Genomic DNA, 25,391 nt, shown 5'->3' with positions numbered 1-25,391 from the left:
TTGTTTGTTATTATTATGAAGTGTGAAAATATAAGTTTGAAAACATTAGTAAACAATTAAACTTTATATTTTCTTGTTATATATATGTATATATGTGTGTGTGTGTGTGAGCGCGTGTGTTCGATTTTCAATTTTATTTTGTAATTTGTATAATTGTATTGTCATACTTTGGTTTTGTAATATTTGATCATATTTCATATTTATATTCTAAAATGTAAAAATCACATGGTTGTAGTAACATAAAAATTTCATGATAAAAAGGGTGTTATGTTACCATAGGTTTAAAGTCAAGAAGAGCCTTCAAGTGACAAGAAATCTATAAATGGCATAGCTCCAGAAACTGAACAACTTCTTCGAATTTCTGAGCATGTTGTTTTTTGATCGACTTCATTTTCTTCTATTTCTTCTTCTTCTTCTTCTTCTGCTCGACTAATATTCGAATCAGTATTCACTTGGAGAAAATCGTAGAATTCTACTCCATTACTAGCTTCTGCATTTTCAAGATTGTAGTAAACAATGAATAATAATAATAATAATAATAATAATAAGGAGAGCACAATTAGTGTAATGTTAATGTGATATAATTTGATTTCTTCACAATATTTTTGGTTAAAAAGGAATTATATTATATTGATGAGCTTATTTATTTATCAATTTAATTCTAATGTTTTAAGTACACCACTCTTACAATTTTAATTATATATTGTAGAACCTGTCCTTTTTAATTGATGTCTGCTGAAAATTATTCATAATTAATTAATTAGACATCCTTATTATAATAATCTCATGCACTAATTTGCATAATTGGAGTTGATATAGCTTGCTACATCGATCAATTCGAAAAAAAAATTCTACATTAGCAAGCCATGCAACTTCAATAATGTTCCTATATTAGCTCACATCACCGATACATGTGAATCTCTAGTGCTCGAAAATGAATACAAATACGACAACATCTAATTGACTATGAATTAATTTCCAACAATCTTCAAAACAAAAATAACAAGAAATTATGATACAATGTGAAAAAACTAAGTAAAATGAAAAGTTGGTGGGATTAGTGTTTCTCTGTAATTTAGAATTGAACTAACAATTTAAAAATTAGTAAGAATTTGTTTTGAAACAATATTTTATGCTGTATAAATAGATATTTAGCAAGATATTTTGAATATATAATATTTTGGTATAAGGTAAACGAAAAATACATATTTAATTTGAAGGTTTTTAATATAATATATTCAATGAATATAAGTGAGATCGAAAAAGTTTAGGAAGAAACATTACTAAGTGGAACAAAATAAAAGAAAGTAGCAATGCAATCTAAATTATGTTTGATATTTCAAAAAATCCATATTATCCCATAAAGGAAAAAAAAAAAAAAGAAAAAAAAAAAAACTATGGATAAAATCATTTGTATTTTGAAAAACTTCAAGTACATTGTATGAATATGATAATAAAACAAACAAAATGTACCATTTGAATTCTAACCATATATTGAGTTTATATTATCCCTAATCAACACCTTATCATTCCTATAAAATAAAAAATTGATAATCATTTTTATATATCTATGGAATAAAAAAATATTGCAAATTATATATATATATATATACATGTGTGTGTGTAATTTCTTACCTCTATAATCCATCTTCTTCTTATGTTGAAGTTGATGATCCTTCCATTGTAATTGCATTGCAAGATCATTTCTCCCAAAGGGATACCGAAAATCATCGAATCTCCATTGAGGACATCTCAATTTCTGCACAAAGTCATCACCATTTGGATAAAATCTCATCACATTTTGATGGTCATTATGCCTTGATGAGGAAGACGACGAATATTGTTGGTCGCAAAGATTATTGCTATTGTTATTGTTGTTATTATTTAGTGATCGGATGATTAGAGGTTGCGAATGAGCCCTATTGGCGTATGCTCTAGATTTTTCTCGGCATTTTCTTGCCATTATTACGTGCCAATGATTCTTGACAGCATTGTCTGTACGCCCCGGGAAGCACCTCGCGATTATGGCCCACCGGTTTCCATGAATACGGTGGCAAGCGAGGAGGCGCTCTTCTTCTTCCTCGGTGAAAGGGCTTCGATTTATTCGAGGATCCAATTGATTGAACCATCTCAATCTACAACTCTTCCCTACAAAAAATAAATAAAAAAAATTGATCGTAGTTGTGTAGATAGTTGAATGTTTGATTTCAAAATTAAATAAGTAACTTGAAAAATGAAACAGAATTTGCTTGTTTGTGTTTTCAATCATAATTTTATACTATGGAAATTATAGTATCTTTCTCCCTAAAAAATACTATATTCGTCCAGTTCTAAGGGTACCATTTACTTTTTACGTGTTGATTTTTTAATATTAATTATAATACTAATAGAAAGACATTTGTACAAAAAATTATACAAATATAAGGATATTTTTAATTTTAAATACAATGACGCAAAAGCTAAATGTGACCTTTAGAGGCAGACGGAAGGATTAGTATTTAACGCGTTCAAAATATTATAGATAAAATTGTCGACTACAAGAAAATATTGTTTTTATAACGAGGTTTTTTCATCCCTATATCTATTTTTTCAGTTACTAATGATATTAAAGACATAATTAGAGATAAAATGACGAAATTTAGTTACAAATATATTGTTTCTTTTTTGGTAGTGATCTATCTATTCAAAATATCGTCTTCAAATTATTATCAAATTAAATATTTATTTTTTTTATTTAATATACTAAAAAAATCAATGTTCAATTTACTAATATATTTTTGAAAATTTTAACACTATTAATTAATAATAACATTCTTCAAAATAAAAAATAAAATATTACATCATATATATATATATATTCTTTCTCACAAAACTCGGACTCAATACATTTTTTTTTTTAAAAATAAAATAAAATTAATTTTTAGAAAATTTTAAAAACATCCATCTAAACCAACCTTAAATTTTATTCAAAATATCATGTTAAACAATTAATTTAATTTGAAAATTTATTATATAAAACCTCCATACTCAAATCCAAACCTAGAAGATTGAAACACACCCTTGGTTGTTCATACAACACCAAACCCTAGCAACATATGTATATATACATATATATATAGAGAGAGAGAGAAAGGGAGTTAGAGAGAGAGAGAGTATACCTGATCTACCGTGGAGCTTATGGGCAATGGCGTTCCAGTTGTGAGGGCCATATTTATGGACCAATTCTCTCAGCTTCTCATCCTCTGCAGGTCTCCAATGCCCTCTCTTGCACATCATCGACTCTCTCTCTCTCTACATATATATGCATATATATATGCACTGTGGGAAAAAAGTGTTTAGATAATTGTAAGTGTAGGAAATGAAGAGGAGGAACGATGGATAACCTGCAAATGGAAACAACACACAACTATATACATATATGATATATATATATATAGAGAGAGAGAGAGAGAGAAGAGAGAGAGGGGATGTTAAGTGGTCTTTCAACATCAAAGTCTGAAATAATCTTTGGAAAATTCTAACCTACATTACCCACCACCTTCTTTCATTTCTTCCAATTCTCTCTCTCTCTCTCTCATACACACACTCACAATCGCGCGCATGCACTTCTTATCTGACATTCTTAGTCTCTCTTCTGTAATTTTTTTTTTCCCACCAAATGTCAAATCAATATATAGTTTGTTTTTCAGACACGTCAAGTCACCTGCTACACATGATTCACCTAGTGTAATTTGTCCGTCGGACCTGGTTTGTAGGGTATTAGGTTCGGCCGGAAGTTTATCCAGTGTACACTTTCCGATAGCGGCTGCGGGTTCTCACGTAAAAAAAAAAAAATATATATATATACATAGTTTGTTCTCGCAAGGAATAGCCTGATCAGGCCTGTTCTTGACCTTTATTAGACCCGAGGCAAAATTAGAATATTGAGCCCTTAAATATATTTCTTATATAATAATAATAATAATAATAATAATATATTTTAATATAAATGTATTAACAAAATATTTTTTATATATTAAAAGATCAAAATATAAATATAAAATTAATGTGACATATTTGGTATAACATAAAAAAATTAAAAAAAAAACTATTTGATTTAATATTTTTTAAAGAATATTTTTATAAACAATTAAAAGTCTTCGAAAGAAAATTTTCAAGGATTTGTTTCTTTTGATTGATTTAGAGAAAAATTTGGTTTGAATTTGATATTAAAATAATGTTTGATAAAATGTTTGTGAGAGAGAAACGCATAGTCTTAATAGTAAAAATTAGAAAGTTTAGATTAAATAAACAAACTCAATGTTTATATAATACACAAATTTTTTAAACTACTACTAAAAAATATAATAAAATATAAAAATTTAAACATATAAAAATAAAAATAATAAGAACACAAAAATATTACTCTGTCATATCTTTTTAATTTTACATAATTCACAAAAAATATAAAATCATACCATTAAATAAACACACTAAAACATACAAATAAATAATTTAAAAATTTATGTAAAACCCATTTATTTAAAAAATAATTATAAAATAAATTTTTATTTAAATTTTATTTTATACATTCTACAAAATATAATAATAATAATATATATTAATATATAGGAGTATATATATATATATATATATTATTGGGGCCCTTTATGGGCTTCTAGATGGGAATGGGCCGTAGGCAAAGGCTCTTATGGCCCTGGCCCAGGGCCCGAGCCCGAGAGTTGAACTTGCGACCATGAGATCATGGGTTCAAACGCGGACACATCAGGTCTCTTGTCTACCATAAACAGATCAACCGAATATCATTTCACATTGGAATATTAGAAGAATAATCCACATTTTACCGTGCCCCGTTATTATTATTATTATTATTAGATGATAATAAAATATTAATACAAATTAAATTATTAGTTAAAGTCGTGTACAACTAAATATGTATAATTAATGAATGCATGAGAAAGATGATGAATTAAATTGAATCTGATGAGTTTGGTAATGTTGTTAGAACAGTAATCATATATATATATATATATATATTTGTGATTTATTTATTTTATTTTATTTATTTAGGTCTTGATAAGCTTTTCAGCACCTAACTCTAAATTGGCCAACTTAACTTAACTTAACTGATGCACCTCCTAATCATACCACAATTATCATTTTTAATCCTACCTAATTCATTCTATCTAATTAATATACACATTTATAAAATATAGTGTGTGTGTGTGTGTTTTCTTTCCTATTTTTTTATGATTCAATTTATTATTTATTTTAATAACAAATATTAATAATATTATCAATATGGATAGTGTGCAAACTAATATTCATTAATGTAGTTCAACAAAGTTGTTATATAGTTAAATAATGTTTTTTTTTTTTTTTTTTGTATAATGGATTTACATAAATGTTCAATATAATATATTTTTAATCATTCAAACACATTAACATCATACTTCATCCATTTTTATTTTATTTTTTAATTTTTTTTTGTTAATATACATGACTCAATACATTATATTATTTTTCAACAATGTAATAAAATAAATTGCAATTCAAACCATTTGTATGTAATTTAATTACTCTTTTTAATTTTTGCTAATTCCTTATAGTTGAAACAGCAAGGCATTTCCAGCGTCATCCAAAAAAAAAAAAAGAATTAATGTTATTCAACTAATTTAATAATTATAGTTATCATCAAGATTAATTAAATATTTAATTTTAATACGTAAGTACACATATTATTAATAATAATTGAGGAATATAGTACAAGAGCACGTAAAATATGCCAATCTAAACTCCTAAATTAAAGCCAAGAAGAATTATACGATAAAATTAGCTCATTCAAAAGAAATATAAATACATATATATATATGGCCGCTCAAATATAGAGAGACAACGCATTAAATATAAATTAATAACATAATATTTATATTTATATAATACAGATATAACTAATATAATATAAAGATAATATCCCTTCGTCCCAGCTATTCATTTACTATTTGTGTCATTGTACTTAACATTAAAAATATTTTTATATTTGTATAATTTTTTATACAAATATCGATTATATTAGTATTATAAGACATTAATATAAGTATTTTTGTCATTTTTTCTTAATTTGTAATACATTTTAATATAATAATTAATATTAAAAAATTAACATATAAAAAGTAAATGAATACCTAATTACGAGACATATGAAATATATAAATTCACGACATATAACAATAATTCATATAATACGTAGTTCCATTCATTTCAAACATAAGAGAAGCGCACATAATTTTAATTAACACTACATATGCTATATTAATTGAAACTATATAATACTCTTTTTCGACCATCTTTTAATTTTATACCCATTTTTTTTGAAAATATAAAAGAAGTGGGCATAAGATTAACAGAAAAAAGAAATATTATATTAATATAAAAAATGAAATAAGTAAAAAGTAATATAAAGGTATTATAAAAAATTTATTAAAAAATAATAAATAAAAAACTAAAGTAGAAACATTATAAAAAAATTATTAAATCATTAATAAAAAATAATAAAATAAATAGAAACAATAACAAATTGATTATTAATTATTAAAATAATAAAATTATTTACCACTAAATAAATTATTCATAAACTTAACCGAAAAAAAAAAAGAAAAAAAAAAGCTCACATATTTATCCCCACGAGAAAAGTAATTATTTATCTAATTTTTTTTATATACTAATTAATGGAGTACAAAAGACCAAGTTATATATGGCTATAAAAAGTTCCAAATTCAATTTAATTTCAAGTAAGATCATTCAACTAAAAGATTGCAATTGATTGGAGTTTTACTCAAATATTTTCACAAATATTACATCAATATCCATTCATATCAAATCAAATTATTCAAATTTAAAATTTTTACTATTTAAAAATTAAAATCCAAAATTCAAACCACCACCCAAACACAACCTTACATGAGTCACATTTGATCATGCAAATTACATCACATATTTAAAGAAACAAAGAAATGAAAATTAAATAATAATAATAATAAATAAATAAATAAATAAATTATTGTTGTGCAGTTGAATTGTCATACCTATATGTAACTGTAAAGGCAAACAGTACTTAGTTCTCAACGTCCTTACGGTTGCCACAATGTTAAACACTTGTTTTTGACCGTTGGCCTAACCATTCTTAAATATATTTCCCTCTTATTTTTTTTATTTATTAAATAAATAAACACAGCAGCATGCCTATTCAATGAAAAAATCACAAATGTAACAACAATACAAGAGAATTCCCAAACTCAAACAAACCAAACTATGAAACATAACACATCCATTCAAATTTCACCCAAACATATTATAATCTCAACAATTTATTACAAAAACATCGGATTCAAACCACAAACACAAAAAAACACACTTGTAGAAAACAAGAATGTATATAAATTTGATCGAAACATAAAAGGCGGGCGATCGATAGGATTAAAAACAGCTAAAGAATTCCCAACTCAAGAAGCTATCCAAACTTCTCAACTACTTGAACCATGTGAATTGCGCGAGCAATCATGGTTTTCTAAGAAATGTTTCGGGTGTACAACTACTTAACCTAACGATATTTTGCAGCAGCTACTGAAATATAAGCTCAATAACTAAAATGTCACAGAAACAAGTTTTCGAAAATAACATCAGCATCACCATGTATGACAGTGTGATTAAATAATATCATCAAAAGCTTGCCCGACAATATAAAAAAGAATCAGAATCGAAGGATCAGATCTAATGCGACAATGTAATATAAAATATGATTCCTTTTGAGTACAGCTTACTTTTTTAGTCAATGGATAGTAGGTGGAAGACAAGGATGTATATAGTTACAATTCCAGTTTTAGTACTAACCTTGATGGGAAAATTACACCTTCATGTGATTCTATATGTAGATCGGGACATAGAATGTTTGGCGTGTTCTTCAATCTACGTTCTTGCCATGAATACAATCCTAACATAGGCTACTGTGTATTAGTTAGTATATAGATGGAATAAAACATCGTCATCAATCAAATTTTTATGTATAAAATATCTATTGACGAATCTCATAGAAGATAATGACTCGTAGGAATAGGATCAAAGCCATTACTTTCGGCTAAAGTGTTGAATATAACTACTAACTTACCAGGCCATGATGATTTCCACACTTTGTAGCTTTTTAAAATGGTTCATAATTATTCGGCGTATAATCATAACTTGAACGAGGAATAAAATTTAAGGAAATATACGATTCTTCAATTACACGCAACTAGAAATGCCACTAACAGAAAAAGGAAGGTCAATTTCCAATGAAATGATCATACCAGGGATTGATGGCAGCTCAAGTCGTGCCACCCAGCTTTCCACAAAGCTACAAGAAAGTCTGGAGCTCTACACATCACGATCTCGACTTTTGTAGCAGTCAAAAAGACAATGATGATATTAAACAGAATTTGTGAAATGAAACGACATCACTTATTAGATTAAGCACCACAAAGAAAATAACAGAATGCTTTGTTCGACAAATATGTGCTTCGTTGAAATATCATAAAGCCATTATTGTCATCCCACCATTAATTTTTCTATTTCATTCGCCTAATTCAACATAAACAGCACTTCTTTCACGTCAAATAGCAAGAGTAATTTCTACCACATTGAGGGAAAATTGACAAGTTCAAATAGAAGGTAAATACAATCATATGTTAATATGTAGGTGAAACGAGTAAATTGGCGCATTAATTTAGTTAATTCCCAAGGGTCAACATTTGCATCATACTATCAACATTAAGAAGAAAAAGACTATGAATGCCCACAATTAGGACCTAATTTAACAATAGATATCATATCTGCAAGGATTTCAACTACACAGAAGAGTATATGATTGATCGAAGTGCTATTACAATAATCAAACTACACGGCTACTGACTAAAACTGCCCAAAAGAAAGATCCTCAGCTAAGTACAAAGTGATCAGTTGAATCAATCAAAGGGTACACTATATCCTATAGTTACTTACACAGCTGATAGTTCAACTTCCTGAGAGCAAGGTCGATATGCAACAAATGTGAAATCATTTGAGAACGAACCAGGATTAAAACATGTAATCCCTGTGTAATTAAATGCCTTCTGCTCGCTTCTATCCCCTAAGACTATCTGCACATACAATAAAAAATGACTTAAAATCAAATTAGATGAATTTGACCTTCTTCAGATGTATAAATGAAGAATAGAAATTACTGTATGAGGGGTCGGATAGATGTGTAGACAGTGATCATAATTCCAGATGATCGGCTGTACGCTCAAAGGCAGAGGGCACAGATGGCTTTGATGAGTTATTGTTGCAACAAGCTGCAGAAGAAATATTAGGATCATGTATCGTTTAATTTTGTGTAAAATACAAGCCAGCCACTTGTGCGAGTATATGTGAGGAAAAGATCAGACTTACATGCTCGAAAGGGTCACTTGTTTCTTCAGTTGAAGGAGGCATTACGCATGATCTCCGCATTCTATACAGCATATCTTGGCGGAAGAACACAATTTCTTGTGAATAATATTTAATTCTGATTTCCATCAAAACAAAGTTTACTTTCAGTTCAAAAAAATAAATGATCATTTGAAATTGCAATAGTGATGAGTGTTTTTAATCGCTATAAGAATGCATTTAAAAATTCAAAGTGATCAACCATAGTAGCTTTGAAACCTTTTCTGAATCCTGGTAAAAAATATCAGCAAGAATTGAGACCATAAATAACCTGCAGGGATTACTCAAGAACACTGCATTAGGGATGTGTTTTTGAAGCTCCTCCTTTATGTAATTTGGCAATGAACATCTGGGCAGAACATTCGAAGGACCTAAAAAGAATAAAAAGCTGTTGTCACTGACTCATACATGGAAGAAACCTGCAATAACAACTAGTATTACCTATGTCGTCAGGACCAGGAATGAAGAGAAATCTGCTGTGTTCTTTCAGCTGTTGATGAGCTGCAATCATTTCACCAAGTTTCCCAAATTGTGATCTGCATATACAATTGTTTTATTGTCAAATTTTGGTCATAAACAAGATCTTCAATGGAATACAGAAACTAAAATTTCTTACCTGAGGCTTGAAAAGGAATTAAAGGCTAGGTTGCATGGACGTGAACAGAAGTTTCCCATGAAAACAAATAATGACGGGGACACATTTGCATTCTCATAACCGCTGAGAATGACCTCCAGTTTTTCCATAGTCTTCTCCAAAAATAGCATAATGAAGAAATTAGTAACCAACATTTGCAACATAGGCACACAAAAGAGTTGAACAGATTAAGAAATAAAGAACACAAAGAACTGAATGAGTGATTACATTGTCATCGTCCAGCCAAACATCAGAAAGTATAACAAACATGTCATTTACAGCCCCTTTTTCCAGCTCTGCAAGTCTAACCTGTCGTAGGGGTAGGGTTGTGCATAATCAGTTCTGTTTATATCATAACTTGAAAAAAGATCTCTTTTCACAGAACAGATTACTGAAGGATACCGTCTCTTCTTTTGTAAGTGAACCACCACCAAAGAAATCAACCCCTGCGAACATTGAGACTGACTTTTCCCGGTCCTCCAGTGGAGGAAATCCACATGTTTTCACCTGAAAATTAATTTTCAACCAATTAATTGATAATCTAAATTTTCTAAGCACTGGTGGGCACAAGTTTTGGTGTTTATAATCAAATATTTAAATCTATATTACATAACCCTCATATTATCAGCTGTTTCATCTCAATGACATATTTTCACTTGCAGGTCACAGAACAAAATTAATACAAACCTGAAAAATGCCATTCAACAGCATCTCGCCTTCTGCTAAGACTACCGTGTTTTCTACAAAGAATCCTGTTGTTATTCTGTGGTTTATGTTAAGGAAACGGAGGCTCAGGCATTCATATATTTCTAGAGTAAACATCTAGAATTCTTGCATCCCTATTTCTGTGAAATTCCCCCATGCCATGATAAGAAAAAGGGCTTTCGTGTAATGAAAGAAAATGAGTATCGATCCTTCACTACAAAAAAATAATATATTTGTAACGGAATTTCGTCCCTAAAGTTCACGTAGCTAACGTAATTCCATTCCTAATTCCGTCTCTAATGTCATTAGTAACGTAAAAAATAGATTTAGAGACAAAAAAATTTTGTTACAAAAATGATTTTTTCTTGTAGTGCTTGCTCACAAATCAAATGTCTTAGCACCTCTTACAAAACAAAATGAAGCTTGTTTTAGGATTGTAAAAACCTCAGAGAAGAGAAATGGCTATAGTCTTCCTAAAAACAGGTTACAAAAATATAAGAGAATACGTAAGCAAACACAACTCATTCTAGAATCCAAGCTACTGGTGTAACAGCATAAGAATCTAAAGAATTATAGCTACAGTAAAGGATATTGCATTGGTTAAATCAGCTTCCACAGCTGCAGTCAAGTCTTCCAAATAGAAATGACCATCTTCCAACTGAGAGATAAGACCCATCACCCATCTCTTTCCTGTCTGACCAACAAGCGATTGAATTGGAGATATCTGAGAACATTGTTTTCAAAACATCACAAAAAATCGATCAGCATGCTACTTAAATTAATTATGTTGCATAGAACAGAGGAGACAGGTACCTGGCAGCTTCCATAATCAGAAATATCACTATCGAAAACAGGCTTAGAAAAATGCGGGTCACGGGAAAGCCTTTGAAACAACAGAAGAAACCTATCCCTGTATAATGACAGCTTTGCAGAAGCATCACCATGAATTGGAAGTTTCCCCGTGTATCTGCAAAAAAAAAATGAAGAAAGAAAAAAGAAAAAAAGAGAAAATGAGCTTGCTACAAGAACCACTGGCAAGATAAGAGTTCCATGACAAAACATTCTGTAAATTTTCCAAATTTAATGCAAGACTTGATGGCATACATACTTGTGAAACAACTTCTTAATAGGATCATAGCGAAATTTGGGGAAATCAAAGGCATCAATTATTCTCAATGCTGAAGCAGCGGAGAGGTAGCCTCCTCCTGACGGATTCTCCTCAATAGCCGCCTCAGCTTCCAGCAAAAGACTCACCACTCTGTGCACAGGTTCCTTGTCCAAAATCGAGGATTTCACTACATCAAAATTTAAAAACAAAGAAAGACTAAAAACCAACACTAATCTGAAAAATTCATGAAGAAATTGAAACCAAGAGATGTGTCGGTGGATTACAAGAGAGGTGGCGGAGCTCATCAAGGAGGAGATCAATGGCTTCATCCTCAGCTTCAGGGAAATGGGTGAGGAATCCAAGAATTTCTGACAAAGCGTCAATTTTGAGGGTATAACCCCTCATCTTGAACTTCCTTTGCACTTTATTCCTCATTGCCACAGCCATCTTCTTCCAAATTAGTGGGAGATGAACAGCACAAACTACAGCTCAAGATGATTGCGACAGGGTGCTGTATGCCTACTCTACCATCCTGCAGAAGGAAAATTAAATACATAAAGAAAATGATCATTAATAATAAAATCAGTTCATAGATCCTGAGAAAGATAATACAATACCAAAGAGAAGCTGAATGTTATCAAAGTATACATCATTGATGAAAAATTAAATGAAATTATTCTTTTTTGTATAGAGATTCTTTCATAACATTCATTCAAATAACTACCAACAGATGAAAACAAAGCTTAATATATTACAGCCACAAAATATAACACGAAGTAAATCATCATTCGAAGCTTCAAGGACACATTAGATCCTTCGTCTGACAAGTGTTTCTAGACATAACAAAAAGAGTTGGAAATGCATACTTCAAAAAATCTCTGATACCATCATATTCAGCAAACGAAAATAGCAAATCATATTGACAACTAAAGCAGCTAGTAAGACATGTGCATTGCATTCACCCTTTATATTACAATTTCCCGTCAACATCAACAAACATGTAACTTATATCATGCTATTTCAACATTTTGCATATTTTTATTTGGCACTTCATTGTAGAGTCCCATACTTTCCCCCCATGCTTATATACTCTTCCAACTCTTTTTTATTTTTTCCTTTTAAATTACAAAATAACATTCCAAACATTTAAGCGTTTCTCTACTACGCAATCCTCACAAATTCCTTACAAAAATAAGTCATTTCCTCTAGCAGAACCTGGCATCCATCCCACTATTTAATGTAGCCTTAGAAATTTCTATTTAATCTGCCATCTCGATTAATACTCTGATTCAAATCATTAGATGCCATAATATTTCTTATTCTTCTTTAATGTGCAAATATTATGAAAAGTTAGTTATCAAAATAAAATCAGAATAGTTCGACAAAATAACAACTTAATGTCATGCACTTAATTTACAATGAAAAACCCACAAGGTAAATCCAATCACACAAAAATGCATAAGATTAGAACCCATCCAGTAAGCGCCTGAATCAATTCCAACGAAGGAACTCATCAATCCGCACAGAACCAACAAAAATCAAACCAACAGACTTCAACACTTCGAATTAAACTAAAATCAAAACAGTTAATTACAAATAACACCAAAAAATCCAATCCCTAAATACCACAGCAGCCGCAGGCATTGAAAATTTGATAACAGCGGTTCATTAAAATAAATAAAAAAAAAAAATAAGGATTGAACTTACAAGCCCTCCCTACAAAAACTGTAGGATAAAGAAGCTGCCCTGCCTCGTAGGCCGACGTCGAAAACCGGCGACGGAGCAAGATGACGGGAGGAAAGGAAATGGCGGATCTGAAAGACGACACGATAGAATTTGGAAGAAAATGCCCTGATGCTTCTTTACTTCGGCATTGAAAATGGCGGGAATCTGTGAGGTTTTTGGGTTGGGGCTTTTGTTGGTTATTTGGTAGTTTTGTGGGCCAAAAGGCCCAATAACATGTCAAAAGAGATTTTGGGTTCGTTTGATTTCGTTCTCAAATAATTAAATGTGTTTATTTTGATTGAGTTTGGAAAAAAAAATTTTGAGTTTGATATTAAAATAATATTTTATGAGATATTTTGTGAAAAAAAGAAATATATTTTTTTCGAAGAAATGCAGAATCCAAATAGTAAAATTTGATTAAAAAAACGGAGCCTAAAATAATAAGGTTTGTTTGCTCAATTATTTTGTTTCCAATACAAGTTCTAATATCTATTTTATTTTTTTTTATAAAAATTAATATTCAATATAAAATATTATTTTTCCTGATTTGAATTTGAGTGTTGTGAAAATCAGATTATCCGATGATTCGAAATTTAAATCCGACTTTAATTTATAATTATAATTATTTAATATTTATTTCAAATTATTTTATACTCCAAAATAAAATAATATAAATAATTTAATTATAAAAAAAATAAACAATATACTCCCTCCCATCCCATATATTTTGTCGATGTTATTGTATATACATGAAAATTTAGATAAAATATAATTAATAAGTAATTAAGAAATATATTAGTAAAAATAATTATAATAAAAATGATTATAAATTAAAATTAAAATAACTAAATAGTTTAATTATGATTTAAAAAATTATAAATTATAAAAATTAAAATATGATTAAAGTTTATTATAATCATATTTTTTTAAAAAATCAAATTATATGGAACGAATGAAAATAAAAAATATGGACAAATTAATAAAATAGAAATATAAAATAAATAATAGACATACTTTTGGTTTCTCACTCCTCTCTTCAAAGCTTATTGTTTCAACCCCCAACTCATATTGAATTGTCCATATTTTATTTCTGTATCCCAGAAGTATAGTATTAATTGGGTTGTACCCGAGATTTAAAGAATAATAATATTATATTGGTAGTGAGTAAAAAGTACGGGTAAAAGACTTTTTTGTTCTTGTGAATGTATTAGTGTAAAAAGTAGTGGCAATTGTGTAATAATAATGAAAAAATAAAGTTAATTTTACAGTATACGATTATTTATGGGAATGAGACTATTGTTTTGGGACGGACAAAAATGGTAAACAAGACTATTATATTGGGACGGAGAAAGTATTATTTTCTATTCAAATTAATAGATTTTTTATCGTCTAATACCATGTTATATAATATTAACGATCAATTCACCTAAAAACTTATAAATAGGTATTATTTATTTATTTTGTAAATATATTGCTAAAGTTGGTTCAGAAAATAAAGAGGAATCAAAGAAAAAGCTTACGATTACTACATGCATTATTACCAACCTGGACCATGTTCTTATGTCTCATACTTTATAATTACATATTCACTAAAATTTTATTGCTACGTGAAATTACTCAAATATCCTTTATCTTATTTTCTAATTTCCTTCTACACTATTTGCCCTAAAAATATTATTATTACTTATTTTTTATTATTATTATTATTATTATTATTATTATTATTATTATATACCTTATTTAGTTCTATTCGAAATGCTTATTTAAAGTTTTACAATAGATTAAAAAATAAAATACCCATTCGAAATGCTTATTTAAAGTTTTATAGTAGATTAAAAAATAATAGTATTTTATTGGTTACTGTAAGATATTTTGACTCTGTATATAAAGTAATTTTATCTGTAATGATATGTTTGTAATTTAGGTAAAAGTTAAAGATTGTTTGATATTAGTGTATGATTACTTTTAATAAAATAGAAAATGAATACTTTAAAATCAACTTACAAATAATAAAAAAAAAATACTTTGAGTTGGAACAAATAAAATATATTATTATTAAATATTATTTATCTTTACTTTAAGCTACGTTGGAAGTGGTGAAAAAAATTACACACCTTATAAGTCCCAAGTAAACTCCACTAGTACGAGGCTTTTTGGAGGATATCCAAAAACAAATTCGTGCGTGCTCAGTCCAAAGCGGACAAGGTGTTGGGTCACCCCACCGATTGAGGTAGTCAAACAGCGAGTCCTTTGTGATAGGCGATACAGGGGTGAGCAAAGAAGATCATTGGTTGGTCCTTGGTTTGAAGGAGGATTGTTGGGGTGCAAACCCTATAAATCCCGAGTGAACTCCAGTATTGAGTTAACTCAGTCCCAATAAGCTAAAGTGTTTGTATTTATTTTTTTTCTTCATTTTTCTATATATTTTTTCTTCTTTCTTTATATCTATATGTCACTCCAAATTTCTTATATGTATATATATATATATATTTGCGTTGTACTTTATCGCTTATCTTAAATTAATTTTTCATTATCTATTGAAATATTTTTATCTTACAAAACAAAATAAAATACTTGTCCAAAAGAAATTAAGTATATACGTACTTAATGAAAATATCTGTATAACTTAAATGAATTATAATTTATATATACAACAAATTTTCTTATATTACAAATTACTCGTGCAGTATAGTCGTACGGCTGAGTTGTAGTATATATATATATATATAAATGGGTGTGTGTTTTAATATTATTTTTATAGTATATAATGTATTTATAAAATATATTTTTTTATAAAAAAATTACATTCAATTTTTTTTTTCTATTTAAAGTATCATAGTTAAAACTTATTTTTAATTTAAAAAAATATTTAAAAATGTTTGTAAGTTTTAAAATATTTGATTTTGTTAGGAGGTGTTGTAGAATAGTACTTCTCTTTCTTTTAATTTTTTTTTTTAAATTAAAAAGATTTTAAAACATTTGAAAGTTTTATTTATTTATTTATTGACACTTTTTAAAAGAAATATTATTTATAAAATCATTTCAAACCAACAAGTATAAAACTATCAAAATTATACTAATTTGTTCGGCTCTAAGAGTCTCATTTACTTTTTGCGTGTTGATTTTTTAATATTAATTATTATATCAAAACTAGTACAAATTAAGAAAAAAATTACAAAAATACTTTCATTAGTGTTTTATAATACTAATAGAATGACATTTGTACAAAAAAAATTATACAAACACTACAAAAAAATATCAATTTTGTAATAAGATTTTTTCGTTGTTAAATCTATTTTTTCCGTTACTAATAATATTAGAGACGGAATTTGAGATAGAATTACGTTAGCTACGTGAACTTTAGGAACAGAATTCCGTTACAAATATACTATTTTTTTGTAATGAAATATATAGATATTTTGAATGTTAAGTACAATGACACAAAAGATAAACGTGACCCTTAGAAGCGGAGATAATACTATTTAAAAATCCGGCCAAGTAAAACATGCAAACAAAATAATAGTAGTACTTAGGGTCTTTATTTAGGACATTTCGGTTTGTTTCTTTAACCAAATTTTCTCAAATTTTACTATTTAAAAAATAATACATTTTTCTTCTTACAAAACATTTCATCAAACATTATTTTAATACCGAACCTAAATCAATTTTTCTCAAACTCAACTTAAAAGAAACAGTTGTTCATCACTTCCACAAAATTCTACACAAAAATACAACATATATATTATTACCAATAAAATATATTATTTTTTTTCATAAAGTATCCAAAAATTAAAGGAAAAAAAAATTAGAACATTTTCACAATTCCTAGGAATTAACAACAAAAAACCTTTAAAAAATTATACTCTCTTCGTCACATATCTATCTATCCGTTTATTTTTTTCACGAATTTTTAAAAATATTAGTATTATATTGTGATATAGTAGAAATAAAGGTAAAAAGACTGAATTAACTTTAGTGTTGTATGATATAAATGTAATAATATTTTTGTAATACATTGTAAATTGAAATAATATTTGTAATATTAGTTAGATAGTACAATTATTAAAAATAAAAATGAATACTTTATTATGTGACGGATCAAAATAAAAAAATGGATAGTTTGTTAAAAATGATGGAGTATATATTAACAGAACACAACTTAATTAAACTAAAATAAATTGTTGGGCTTGCAAGGAACGTTTCAAAGAATCTCAAAAAGTGAAAAATGACTCAAAGACAAAGGGACTTTGATTTTTTTTTAATTTTTCTCTATATATAATTATTGCCATTTCAAGAATTATGCTTTGCTGCTAGTCTTTGGAGTTTAGAAAAGTTCACATCAGCTTCTGAACTGATTACCGGCGGCGGCGGTGGTGGTGCCGGTGGTGGCTGTGTGGCGGCACTCCGGCAAGCCTTATATATATATACACATATTTATCGATCAATGGCTCCCGTTGGATTGCCTCCCGGTTTCAGATTCCATCCTACGGACGAAGAGCTAGTGAATTATTATCTCAAGAGGAAAATCCATGGCCATGAAATCGAGCTCGACATAATTCCTGAAGTCGATCTTTACAAATGCGAGCCGTGGGACTTAGCAGGTTCGTTTTGTAATAACTCGATATAATGTGGCATTCGATCTTCTAACATGAATTTTGAACAATGAGAAATTAGTTTAGGAAATTGGGAACATGAATTTTGAACAATGAGAAATTAGTTTAGGAAATTGGGAATGTCGCGCGAGACATTAGTCGACTAAGAGCATTCATGTGTATATATTCGTGTAACTAATTTTGGTGTACGAAGGGAGTTTATAATTAGAAAGATTAGATTTGAAATTTTATTTATGTAAAAAATATAAGATAACTAATTATAAAAGTCAATTATTGTATGTGATTACTTAATTAATATTTTATCTATGTAATTAAATTTATTTTCACTTTTATTTTCAGTCAGTCTATTAAATTTAATTATTATTAATATTTTCAAGTCAATATTTAATTACTATATCATATGTTCAACACTATTTATAATAAATATATTATCTTTATTATATTATCTCTTCACTCTTTCTTTTTTATTTATTTATAACTAAATTTTTAAAAATATTTTCAACTCTATTTTTACTTTTATCATTTTATTAATAAAATATTATTTTTCTTAATCTCTGTATCGGACTCGACTGCACTAATAATGTATCACTATGGGTAAATTGAACAAAATGTAGATCAATTATTATTATTTTTCTTCAATCTTGTTAATTAATACAATGCACTCAATATTAATCAATGTCGATCCTTAAAAACCCTTACATTTTACATGAATATAGTAGAATAATATATTTCTCCGTCCGCCTTTAAAGATCACATTTACATTTTATATCATTATACTTGACATTGAAAATATATATTTTTTTATACAAATGTCTTTTTATTAGTATTATAAGACACTAATGAAAGTATTTTTGCAATTTTTTTTTAATTTGTACTACGTTTTAATATAACAATTAATATTCAAATATCAACACGCAAAAAGTAAATAAGACCCTTAGAGCCCGACGGAGGTAGTATTTATTTCCCTTCAACTAAAATAAAATCCTATCTTGACTAGGTTTTTTTGGTATTTCAATCCTCTTGATAATTAATTATATATCTTGTAGAAAAATCGTTCTTACCTAGTCGAGATCCAGAATGGTATTTCTTCGGTCCAAGAGACCGCAAGTATCCAAATGGATTCAGAACAAACCGAGCAACCCGAGCTGGATATTGGAAATCTACAGGAAAAGATCGAAGAGTGAGTAGCCAAAACCGGGCAATCGGGATGAAGAAAACCCTAGTGTACTATAGAGGGAGAGCGCCTCAGGGCATCCGGACTGATTGGGTTATGCATGAATATCGACTCGATGAAAAAGAATGCGAAGACGCCTCCGGCATTCAAGTACGTAAATATTTTATTTTATTTATTTTTAGAAACTCTTTGCATTCACATAAATTATTTTTAGATTTAATGTTTTGGTGTGTTTTTCTTTTAATTTTTTTTAAAATAAAATGTGATATTTTTATATAAAAAATAAGTGTTGAGTACAACATATTAGAACATAATAATATATTATATAGTTAAAAAAATATAATATATATATATTATTCCAAGAACACACCCTTATACTAAATATTTAAGATTAACAAGATCTTATGAAATTTTACTAAAATCATGAATCTAAATGTAAATAAATATTGATAAAAAAATGTTTACAACTCTTATTTTCACTAAATAAATCATGAACTCTTATGATGATACAAGACAATTTTTTTTTTTTTTTAAAAAAAATAATTTTCCTTTATTTTCTTTTTTTTTTTTTTTTTTACTATATAATGGTGAGCTTGGATAAAAATACAATAGAATAATCGTTAAAAAAATAAATAAATAGAATAAAAATATAAAATAAACTCCAAAAGAACACTTATCTTTCAATTTTGGGAAGAGGATGAAAATCACCAAATTAAAGATGAATTGTGAGTAATTACTAATAGAAAAATTTTGAATTTGAAAATTTATTTGATAATGTATAAATATGTATTGTTGAATGTTATTTATTTTTTAAAATTATACTCCCTCGGTGGAAACAAAATATTCATTTTATTTTTGCATGTAAATTTTTTAATATTATTGATATTATATTTATATGTAGTACAAATCAAGAGAGAAATAAAAAATACTCATATTAGTGTTGTATATATATAAAAGTAATGACATTTGTATAATATATTACAAGTTATGAGGATATTTTTAATAGTAGGTATGTAATACAATTACCAAAACAAGAAAATTGATACTTTATTTTAGAACACACAAAAATAAATAAATAAATAAATATTTCCCTTGTCCTAATTCAAAATATTTTTTTTTTTATTTCTTTTTTACGGCTGTCCCATTTTAAAATATCATTTTCCTATTTTTCTTTTTTTAAAAAGTAACTATACACTAAAATACATATAACTTTTACTTAAATTGCAAATATACTATTACACATACAATTACTTTAAACATAAAGTCAAATGAAAAAAAATGTCAAAAAATTTTACACATTTTCAATGACTACTATAATAATATTATTTTTAAATTTATTAAAAAACCCCTAATTAAGGACCCATTTGATTTTAGACGAATAAATTACTTTCTTTCGAGATGGTGGGAATACAAAAAAAAAAAAAAAAAAAAAAAATTGATTTATTAATTTTTTTAGAGAAAAATAAATAGTGAAACTTAAATTTAAAACTCACAAAGAAAAAGACTTAGAGATGTCACCATTTGACTCTAAAAGCTCGAATATCTAAGCCAAAAATTTTCATGGTAAATAAAGCCATTTATTTCTCCAAAAAATTTCAGCATCACTCTTTTTAGTGTACAATTTAAAGGATGGATAAAAAGCAAGAGGGACTATATAACCTTTTACATGTGCCCTCACTCTAAAATCAAGTCATCAACATAGAAAATGAAGGTTGCGTTCTTTTTAGTGTTCTAAAATTTGGTATATATTGAAAATATTTTGAGGAATATTCCGATGTTGTTTGGGTGAAATAATTTTTATAATTATTTAAAAATTATGAGAAAGAAAAATAATTTTATTTTTATTAAAAAATATAGTTACTTTTCCTTTTCTTTTTTGAGAATAGTATAAAATAAAACAAGAAACACAATCGAAAAGTCTTGATGAATTTTTTTTATTACTATCGACACAATTCTCTATACTTCAAATCTATAAAAATTCAAATAAAAACACTAAACAAACAAACCCAAATCGTCTATAGGAATGAATAAATACTTGGGTAAATTATTTTTTTAGTCTTGTAACCATACTCTTTTATCATTTTAATCTTATAACTGAAAATTGTCTTAAAATAATCCTACAAGTGAAAAAATTTCGCATATTTAGTCCTCCGGCGCCGGATGCCTGGGTGGCATGAACACATGTCCTGAGCGTTTGATGGACACGTATCCTCCGGCATGCCACGCAAGTATCTTCTGCGTCGGAGGACTAAATATGCAATAAAAGTTCACTTATAAGATTATTTTAAGACAATATCAAATTACGAGACTAAATGATAAAAAGTCTAATTACGAGACTAAAAAAAACGTTTATCCTAAATAATTTACTTAAAAAGAAAGAACGTGAAGTGCATGGGAATGCATGGGGGAGTTTTCCTACTTTTGTGACCCATAATGATCCATATCTTTATTTGCCTTTTGTGTGTAGCAAATATTACCGTCATCCTTAATAATAATAATAATAATAATAATAATAATTAATTAATTAATTAATTAGGTGATACATTATTCTTTTCTTGGAGAGGTCTTTAGTGTGAGAGTGATATATCTCTCTTGAGTGACAAAGTTTTGCTTCACTTTTGTCTTTTGTATAATGAAATGAGACAAAAGTACCATTCTTCTATTACACTGAAATCTCATCCCTCTCTCTCTAGATATATATATATATATATATCTATCTATCTTGATCTAAATTAGAATCATGAACACATTCTTGCATGATAACTTAATTTTTATGATTATCCTTAAAGTATATATAGCACCATCTGCCTTCCCTTTCATTTTTCATGACCACTTTTCACTTTATTCTCCCACATTTTTTAATTAAAACCCAACCTATCATATATATATATATATATATATATAAAAGAGAGAGAGAGCTATTGCATAAGAATAGAGATATGTCTTTGTATTCCATTGTTATCTTTATAAATATATATATATATATATATGTATATTGGTCGAGTCTGGTGTATAGATAAATATTTGAATGATGTGTATTCTTAACCGTATTAACTTTTAGGTATGACGACGATTATTTATATTATATAGGTATCAGAACTTTAATCTTGAATTTGAGTCTCACCAGTACAAATATGTATATATATATATGTTGGCCGAGTCTGTGTATAGATAAATAAATGAATTATGTATATTCTTAGCAATTTTAACTTTCAGGTAAGAGGATGATTTATATCACGTAGGTATCAGAACCTTAGTCTCGAATTCGAGTCTCACCGTCCCGGTGGAATATCTTATATCTTTGAATTAATTATAATTATCCAATTATTGTTATAAATAGAAACCCTAATCTTAATTTTTTACAATTTATTTGACTATATATGCTGATTCATTAAATTAATCAGTGCAATACAAAGATTTGTTTGAGGCTTGTTTCTTAAAATTTGTTTTTTTTTTTTTTTTATGATGTTTTAAATTTTCTTTTTTTTAAGTTTGAATTTTATTACTATGTCGTGCTTTTTTATTATTATTATTTTTTAATTAGCATGGTATTTCATCCAAATTTCTTTTTATATTAACTTTAAAATTGGCAGTAAATAGTGTATCAAACCAAATCTAACAGTCCCAACTATTGACCAAAAAAGGACTTCCCTATAATACTTTTTACCTGTCTATGCTTTCAAAAATATTTTGAAAATTTATATAATGTTGTTTATAGTTTTTATTATATTTTATATGTTTTATAGGAAAAAATAAAATATTTTTCACTAAAACATATAATTTTTTAATACGAAATGGTATAAAAGATAAAATAACAAAACATATATATTTTACACATGTATAAAGGATTGCGCGTGATTTTTATTAACTTGAATTATATAATTTATATATATATATATATGTGTGTGTGATGATTTTTACAAAAAAGAAAAATGAGTTCACAAGATTTGGTATATAATTTAGTTTGACTCTATTTGATTTTAAAGAAAGAAATTTGAATTCTCTCTTATTTTCAAATACTTCGAATTTTAAATATATTGTTTTAAGATTTGAAAACATTTCAAATCACTTAATATTAAATACTATTTGAAATTCTAGGAGAATGGATTTGAAAATCTACTAATTTTATATATATGAAACACACGTGCTACCAAACAAAACAAATTAGTTGTTTTGCAACATTTTCTAGAGACATAGCGTGGGTTGACTCTCGTCTGTAAATAAATAATTATGCATATCCCTAAAAGTTTATTTTAGATAAAACGGTCATTTAATTTACATCATCTAATATGGTATCAAAACTTTTTTGGACTCGAATTTACATCATTTAACATGGTATCAGAGTTTTAGTTCGAGTCCCACCGTTTCTCATTTGTCGTTGTCCAAGTTTAAAATTATTAGATGAGATAGTCATTTACATCATCGAACACATAACTATCACCTAAACAAGAGTGTATGTACATAGGGGCTTAGGGCAGAAAGTTTATATATTTATACTAAATTGTCTCCTCTAAATTTAACTTTGTGTGTCCATTATGTCTTTATTTTCTTTTTCTTCTCGGCACTATGATCGAAAACTTCATCTAATAATTTTTTTTACGGTTAATTAATCGCAGGACTCGTACGCGCTATGCCGTGTTTTCAAGAAAAACGGGTTGTGCTCCGAGGTCGAGGACCAGTTAGGACAACCTAGCAACATGTCATTGCTTGAGTATACACATGGAATTACAATGATCGATCACAAAACTTTGTCACCCGACTTTCTTTCCCCATCGTCGTCCTCTGCCGCTGCTGCCGTCACGTGCATCGAAGAAGAAGATAAAGAGGACAAAGATGAATCATGGATGCAATTTATACAAGATGAAGTGTGGTGTTCTTCCAAAACAACCTTTGGAGGAGAAGAGGTGTCTCAAGGGGCATTCATCAATTACAATGATCCATAACTAATCAAACACAATCATTTATTTCAAATAATAAAAAAGTTAGTATTCCACATTACTCTAATTTTTCGGCAAAAATATTTATAATTCATCTGTAATTTGGAAAGTTTGCAATTCATACTCTTTCAAGAAGTTCCATAATCTCCAAAAAAATTGTGTGAGGTTTGCTTGTATTTAAAAAAATATTATACTTTTAAAAAAATTATGTACAATATTTTTAAAATATAAGGAAATCTCATATAATTTTAAAATTATAAAGAGATCGATGGTTTAACTAATTAAGTCTATATATGTAATAAAAGGACATATTTATTAATACCCTTCAAAGTGGTCAAATTCGAAAGAAACAAATGGGAATCATTATTAACTATGTATCGACATTTGTAGTTTGCTGTTCTTATTTAAGAGATTCATCTTCATCTTCTGTTGTCCAAACATAGTTATCAGCACATGGCATTTAATTAGTTCATGGGGTGGGGGAGGGGTTTATCTATCTTGCAAAATTTTATTGATTCAGTAGTCAATTTTTTCCCACATCCGTCGACTTAGGTAAAATATACTGTTCCTAAGTCCAATGCATAGCTGTGTGTGTCTGTTTTGTATTTTTTTTTTTTTTATAGATGTATTTTTATGTTAGGTACAAAGAGTTGTATTGGTAATATAAAAAAAATATTCACTATGTCCATCTAAGGTGCAATATTTTGATTCCTACACTAGAATTTAGGTGAGAATAAAATGAGAATCAGGTGATGTGATGAGAGATGAGTGATATGATTAGATAAAGTATAATATATTATTTTTTATTTTAAAAATATTTCAGAGGTGGCACAAAGCAAAATAGAAATTTCAGGATAGGATATGTGTAACGAATTGAGTAATATTTGTGTTAAATGATTAATAGTTGATAGAGTATATATTATATATTGTGTATGATTACATATATGCATTTTTTTAAATAATATTTATCGAAAATTGTTAAAAAAAAAAAAAAAAA

General features: G+C 27.7%; 3 protein-coding genes across 3 annotated transcripts; 1 reads left to right on the top strand and 2 right to left on the bottom strand.

The window, feature by feature from the left end:
• Positions 1-234: 234 nt before the first annotated feature.
• LOC127255308 (transcription factor MYB54) lies at positions 235-3,390 on the bottom strand. The gene is made up of 3 exons (XM_051280796.1): positions 3,159-3,390; positions 1,636-2,148; positions 235-490 (listed from the first exon to the last, which is right to left on the bottom strand). Exons 1-3 carry the CDS (start codon positions 3,274-3,276, stop codon positions 288-290), a joined length of 834 nt encoding a protein of 277 aa, XP_051136753.1. The 5' UTR covers positions 3,277-3,390; the 3' UTR covers positions 235-287.
• A 5,390-nt stretch (positions 3,391-8,780) lies between these two features.
• On the bottom strand, positions 8,781-13,815 carry LOC127255248 (DNA polymerase epsilon subunit B). Its single transcript, XM_051280716.1, has 14 exons — positions 13,653-13,815; positions 12,230-12,477; positions 11,946-12,132; positions 11,651-11,804; positions 11,430-11,561; positions 10,820-10,897; positions 10,535-10,639; positions 10,361-10,441; positions 10,115-10,245; positions 9,940-10,034; positions 9,770-9,869; positions 9,463-9,577; positions 9,255-9,365; positions 8,781-9,170 (listed from the first exon to the last, which is right to left on the bottom strand). Exons 2-14 carry the CDS (start codon positions 12,390-12,392, stop codon positions 9,030-9,032), a joined length of 1,593 nt encoding a protein of 530 aa, XP_051136673.1. The 5' UTR covers positions 12,393-12,477; positions 13,653-13,815; the 3' UTR covers positions 8,781-9,029.
• Positions 13,816-18,001: 4,186 nt separating this feature from the next.
• LOC127255314 (NAC domain-containing protein 54-like) lies at positions 18,002-24,445 on the top strand. Its single transcript, XM_051280802.1, has 3 exons — positions 18,002-18,271; positions 19,330-19,607; positions 24,074-24,445. Exons 1-3 carry the CDS (start codon positions 18,115-18,117, stop codon positions 24,398-24,400), a joined length of 762 nt encoding a protein of 253 aa, XP_051136759.1. The 5' UTR covers positions 18,002-18,114; the 3' UTR covers positions 24,401-24,445.
• Positions 24,446-25,391: the final 946 nt, after the last annotated feature.

This window comes from Andrographis paniculata, unplaced genomic scaffold (genome assembly GCF_009805555.1).
Source record: "Andrographis paniculata isolate CXL003 unplaced genomic scaffold, ASM980555v1 Contig53END, whole genome shotgun sequence".
Classification (NCBI taxonomy): domain Eukaryota; kingdom Viridiplantae; phylum Streptophyta; class Magnoliopsida; order Lamiales; family Acanthaceae; genus Andrographis; species Andrographis paniculata.
Note: the sequence above shows the minus strand (reverse complement) of the source record. Positions and strands in the feature narration are given on the sequence as shown.